At 56.2% G+C, this 6,071-nt stretch overlaps 1 protein-coding gene across 1 annotated transcript; it reads left to right on the top strand.

The window, feature by feature from the left end:
* Window positions 1-1,264: 1,264 nt before the first annotated feature.
* On the top strand, window positions 1,265-5,392 carry LOC130605072 (alpha-actinin-4-like; the record flags this gene model as incomplete). The annotated part of the gene is made up of 6 exons (XM_057420221.1): window positions 1,265-1,466; window positions 2,247-2,397; window positions 3,357-3,465; window positions 3,555-3,695; window positions 3,785-3,967; window positions 5,258-5,392. Coding segments are annotated over exons 1-6 (921 nt in total), but the record flags the coding sequence as incomplete, so codon positions are not given.
* Between the last annotated feature and the right edge of the window lie 679 nt (window positions 5,393-6,071).

The raw sequence follows: 6,071 nt of genomic DNA, 5'->3' as shown, positions 1-6,071 counted from the left end.
GGGATGGGGAGAAGGAGGAGCATCAATGGGCGAGGAGGAGGATGATGGTGGTGGGGAGAAGAAGAAGCATCGATGGGTGATGGGGGTGGGGAGAAGGAGCATCGATGGGTGATGGGGATGGGGAGGAGCATCGATGGGTGAGGAGGATGATGATGGTGGTGGGGAGAAGAAGAAGCATCAATGGGTGATGGGGATGATGATGGTGGTGGGAAGGAGGGGACACCACAGCAGTGATGCCATTGCCACCATTGATTGATGATGGTGGTGATGGTGACGATGATTGATGATGATTGATGATGCTGCTGATGATTGATGATTGATGATGATGGTGACCATGATTGATGATGATGGTGATGATTGATGATGATGATGATTGATCATGATGGTGATGACCATCATGATGGTGATGACAATGATTGATGATGATGGTGACAGTGATTGATGGTGGTGATTGATGATGATGATGGTGATGCTGCTGCTGCTGCTGCTGCTGAAGATGATGATGCTGCTGATGATGATTGATGATGATTGATGATGGTGATGATTGATGATGATTGATGATGGTGATGATTGATGATGATGCTGCTGCTGCTGCTGCTGATGGTGACGATGGTTGATGATGGTGATGATGATGATGATGATGATTGATGACGATTGATGAGGACGATTGATGATGATGATGATGATGGTGACGATGATTGATGATGGTGATGATGATTGATGATGCTGATGATGATGACGATTGATGATGACTGATGATGATGATGATGATGGTGACGATGATTGATGATGGTGATGATGATGATTGATGATGATGATGATGACGATTGATGATGACGATTGATGATGGTGACGATGATTGATGATGATGGTGATGATGATGATGATGGTGACGATGATTGATGATGGTGATGATGATGATGATGGTGACGATGATGATGATGGTGATGATGATGATGATGATAATGATGGTGATGGGTGATGATGATGATGGGTGACGATTGATGATGGTGATGATGATGATGATGGTGATGATGATGATGATGGTGACGATGATTGATGATGGTGATGATGATGATGATGGTGATGATGATGATGATGGTGACGATGATTGATGATGATGGTGATGATGATGATGATGGTGACGATGGTTGATGATGGTGATGGTGATGATGATGGTGACGATGATTGATGATGATGGTGATGATGATGATGATGGTGACGATGATTGATGATGATGGTGATGATGATGATGATGGTGACGATGATTGATGATGGTGATGACGCTGGGCGCGTGCCCACCCGTTGCGTGCCGCAGGACATCAACACGGGCTGGCAGCGCCTGGAGCAGGCAGAGAAGGGCTACGAGGAATGGCTCCTGAACGAGATCCGGCGCCTCGAGCGCCTCGACCACCTGGCCGAGAAGTTCCGGCAGAAGGCGTCCATCCACGAGGCCTGGACCGAAGGTACCGGTGCCGGGGGGGTCCCGTGGGATGCCTTTGAAGGGTTCTCGAAGCCCAGTGAGTTCTGCCTCAAGTGGTTCCTCCATTGCCTCTCCATGGAGCCCAACCCAACCCAATGGGTTCTCCGTGGAGCCCAACTCAATGGGTTCTCCACTGAACCCAACCCAAAGGGTTCTCCATTGAACACAACCCAACGGGTTCTCCATTGAAGCCAACCCAACCCAAAGGGTTCTCCATTGATCCCAACCCAATGGGTTCTCCATTGAAGCCAACCCAACCAATGGGTTCTCCATTGATCCCAACCCAACCCAATGGCTTCTCCATTGATCCCAACCCAACCAATGGGTTCTTCATTGAACCCAACCCAATGGGTTCTCCATTGAACACAACCCAACCAAGGAGTTCTCCATTGATCCCAACCCAAGGGGTTCTCCATGGATCCCAACCCAATGGCTTCTCCATTGATCCCAACCCAATGGGTTCTCCACTGAACACAACCCAACCAATGAGTTCTCCATTGATCCCAACCCAACGGGTTCTCCATTGATCCCAACCAATGAGTTCTCCATTGATCCCAACCAATGGGTTCTTCAAGGATCCCAACCCAATGGGTTCTCCGTTGATCCCAACCCAACCAATGAGTTCTCCATTGATCCCAACCCAACCAATGGCTTCTCCATTGAACCCAACCCATTGGGTTCTCCATTGAAGCCAACCCAACCAAGGGGTTCTCCATGGAGGGGAAGGGCTTTGGGCTCCGTGCTGACGGCCCCGTGTCCGCAGGGAAGGAGGCCCTGCTGCAGCAGAAGGACTTCGAGGCGGCCTCGCTCTCCGACATCAAGGCCCTGCTCCGGAAGCACGAGGCCTTCGAGAGCGACCTGGCCGCGCACCAGGACCGCGTGGAGCAGATCGCGGCCATCGCCCAGGAGCTCAAGTACGGCCCCATGGAACCCTGGGAATGGGGTTGGGATGCAAGGGACGGGGATGCCCATGGGGTTCTGACCCATAGGGACACCTTCCATAGGGGGCATTGCTCCAGCCTGGCCTTAGGTGCTCCCAAGGAAGGTTCCTCCAAGCCTTCTCCATCAACCCCGTGTCCCATCCGAGTCTGTCATTGGGAGCCAACCATCCCATGGTGGAAGGCTTCATCTGCCCCATGGAACCATGGGAATGGGGTTGGGATGGAAGGGCCCTGGGTGCCCATGGGGTTCTGACCCATAGGGACACCTTCCATAGGGGGCATTGCTCCAGCCTGGCCTTAGGTGCTCCCAAGGAAGGTTCCTCCAAGCCTTCTCCATCAACCCCATGTCCCATCCGAGTCTTCCATTGGGAGCCACCCATCACATGGTGGAAGGTTTCATCTGCCCCATGGAACCATGGGAATGGGGTTGGAATGGAAGGGCCCTGGGTGCCCATGGGGTTCTGACCCATAGGGACACCTTCCCTAGGGGGCATTGCTCCAACCTGGCATTGAATGCTCCCAAGGAAGGTTCCTCCAAGCCTTCTCCATCAACCCCGTGTCCCATCCAAGTCTTCCCTCTTCCATTGGAGGCTTCCCCCCATGCCGTGGTCGAGGGCTCCATCTGCCCCATGGAACCCTGGGAATGGGGTTGGGATGGAAGGGACGGGGATGCCCATGGGGTTCTGACCCATAGGGACACCTTCCATAGGGGGCCTTGCTCCAATCCCGCCGCTCCCGTTGTCCTTCCCCATGGGGTAGCGCGGCTCCATCCATCCCTAAAGGGGGCCAGCGCGAGCCAAGGCCGTGACCGGAGCCCTTGTTGCTGCCGGGGTACCCCGGCAATGGGCTTCTCCCCATTGCATAGGGAACCCCCACACACACACACACACCTTATTCCTGCCCCCCTTTCCCCGCTTCCCGCCCCACTGCAGCGAGCTGGATTACCACGACTCGCCCAGCGTCAACGCGCGGTGCCAGAAGATCTGCGACCAATGGGATGTGCTGGGCTCCTTGACCCACAGCCGGAGGGAAGCCCTGGAGGTGAGCGGGATGCGTGCCGGTGGGTCCCGTCCCACCCCACGTCCCCAATGGGGCCTGGGGCTCTTAACCCCCCGTTGGCTCCCGGGCAGCAAACGGAGAAGCACTTGGAGAGCATCGACGAGCTCCACTTGGAGTACGCCAAGCGGGCAGCGCCCTTCAACAACTGGATGGAGAGCGCCATGGAGGACCTGCAGGACATGTTCATCGTGCACACCATCGAGGAGATCCAGGTGGGAAGGGCTCGGCGCGGGGTCGGGCTCATCCCCACGGCCCCCCCCGGGTGAGCCCGTGCCCATGGAACTGGGGGTGTCCTCGGCAGGGCCTCATCGCCGCGCACGACCAGTTCAAGGCCACGCTGCCGGAGGCGGACAAGGAGCGCGAGGCCATCCTGGGCATCCAACGGGAAGCGCAGCGCATCGGGGAGCAACATGGGATCAAGGGGGCCGGGAGCAACCCCTACACCTCGGTCACCCCACACATCATCAACTCCAAGTGGGAGCGGGTGAGGGGGGGCAGAACCAGCCCCTTCCATAGGGCAGCTTCATCCAGGCCTTCCCCATCGGGCCCGTTGCTTCCCGGGATCCCGACTCTTCCATGGGAAGATTCCACCCGTCCCGTGGTGGGGAGCTCCGTGGTTGAGTCCTGACCCATAGAGACCCATCCGCAGGGCAGCTTCATCCAGGCCTTCCCCATCGGGCCCGTTGCTTCCCGGGATCCCGACTCTTCCATGGGAAGCTTCCACCCGTCCCGTGGTGGGAGGCCCCATGGAACCACGGGATTGGGATGGAAAGGACCTCGATGGCCATGGAGTCCTGACCCATAGAGACCCATCCGTAGGGAAAGGCTCATCCAGGCCTTCTCCATTGAGCCCATTGCTTCCCAAGATCCCAGCTCTTCCATTGGAGGCTTCCATCCAGCCCAAAGCCCTTCCTCTCCAGGGGGGGCTCCATGGAGAACCCCTTGGTTGGGTTGTGTTCAATGGAGAACTCGTTGGTTGGGCTCAACAGAGAAGCCATTGGGTTGGGGTCCATGGAGAAGCCATTGGGTTGGGATCCATGGAGAACCCCTTGGTTGGGTTGTGTTCAATGGAGAACTCATTGGTTGGGCTCAATGGAGAAGCCATTGGGTTGGGGTCCATGGAGAAGCCATTGGGTTGGGATCCATCGAGAACCCCTTGGTTGGGTTGTGTTCAATGGAGAACTCATTGGTTGGGCTCAATGGAGAAGCCATTGGGTTGGGGTCCATGGAGAAGCCATTGGGTTGGGATCCATGGAGAACCCCTTGGGTTGGGCTCAACGGAGAAGCCATTGGTTGGGATCCATGGAGAACCCCTTGGGTTGGGCTCAACGGAGAAGCCATTGGTTGGGATCCATGGAGAACCCCTTGGGTTGGGCTCAACGGAGAGATTGGTTGGGATCCTTGGGCTCAACGGAGAAGCCATTGGTTGGGATCCATGGAGAACCCCTTGGGTTGGGCTCAACAGAGAACCTCTTGGGTTGGGATCCATGGAGAACCCCTTGGGTTGGGCTCAATGGAGAACCCCTTGGGTTGGGATCCATGGAGCACCCATAGAGACCCGTTCCATAGGGTAAGGCTTATCGTGGCCTTCTCAATTGAGCCCATTGCTTCCCAAGATCCCAACTCTTCCATGGGAACCTTCCACCCATCCCATGCTGATGCCTTCCACGGCCCCATCGCCCCCATTGTCCCCCTCCCTTCCCCACCGCCCCCCTCCCTGCCCCATTGCCCCCCATGCCCACGGCATTCCCGTATCCGGGCTCCTCCGGCGCAGGTGCAGGCGCTGGTGCCCCGGCGGGACCAGGCTCTGCTGGAGGAGCAGAGCAAGCAGGAGTCCAATGAGCACCTCCGGCGGCAGTTCGCCGGGCAGGCCAACATCGTGGGGCCCTGGATCCAGACCAAGATGGAGGTGAGGGGCAGGGGGGTTCCTGGGGGCTGGAATGGTGCTGGGCACCCCCAAGTGGGAGCAGGTGGAGCCTTGGTCCAGATCTGGAAGTGGTGATGGTGGTGATGGAGCCAGGGAGGTTCTCCAGGTCCATAAGGGATGATGATGGTGATGATGGAGCCATGGAGGTTCTCCAGGTCCATAAGGGATGATGATGATGGAGCCATGGAGGATCTCCAGGCCCATAAGGGTTGATGATGGTGATGGAGCCATGAAGGTTCTCCATGTCCATAAGGGATGATGATGGTGATGATGGAGCCAGGGAGATTCTCCATGTCCATAAGGGATGATGATGATGGAGCCATGGAGGATCTCCAGGCGCATAAGGGTTGATGATGGTGATGGAGCCATGGAGGATCTCCAGCTCCATAAGGGATGATGATGGTGGTGATGGAGCCAGGGAGGTTCTCCAGGTCGATAAGGGATGATGATGATGATGATGATGATGGAGCCATGGAGGTTCTCCAGGTCCATAAGGGATGATGATGATGGAGCCACGGAGGTTCTCCATGTCCATAAGGGATGATGATGGTGATGATGGAGCCAGGGAGATTCTCCATGTCCATAAGGGATGATGATGATGGAGCCATGGAGGATCTCCAGGCCCATAAGGGATGATGATGATGATGATGGAGCCATGGAG

This window comes from Pezoporus wallicus, unplaced genomic scaffold (genome assembly GCF_028554395.1).
Source record: "Pezoporus wallicus isolate ANWC-B61680 ecotype Strahan unplaced genomic scaffold, APGP_CSIRO_Pwel_v1 contig_10298, whole genome shotgun sequence".
NCBI classification, from domain to species: Eukaryota; Metazoa; Chordata; class Aves; order Psittaciformes; family Psittacidae; genus Pezoporus; species Pezoporus wallicus.
The sequence above is the reverse complement of the archived record's forward strand: the minus strand, read 5'-3'. Positions and strand labels throughout refer to the sequence as shown.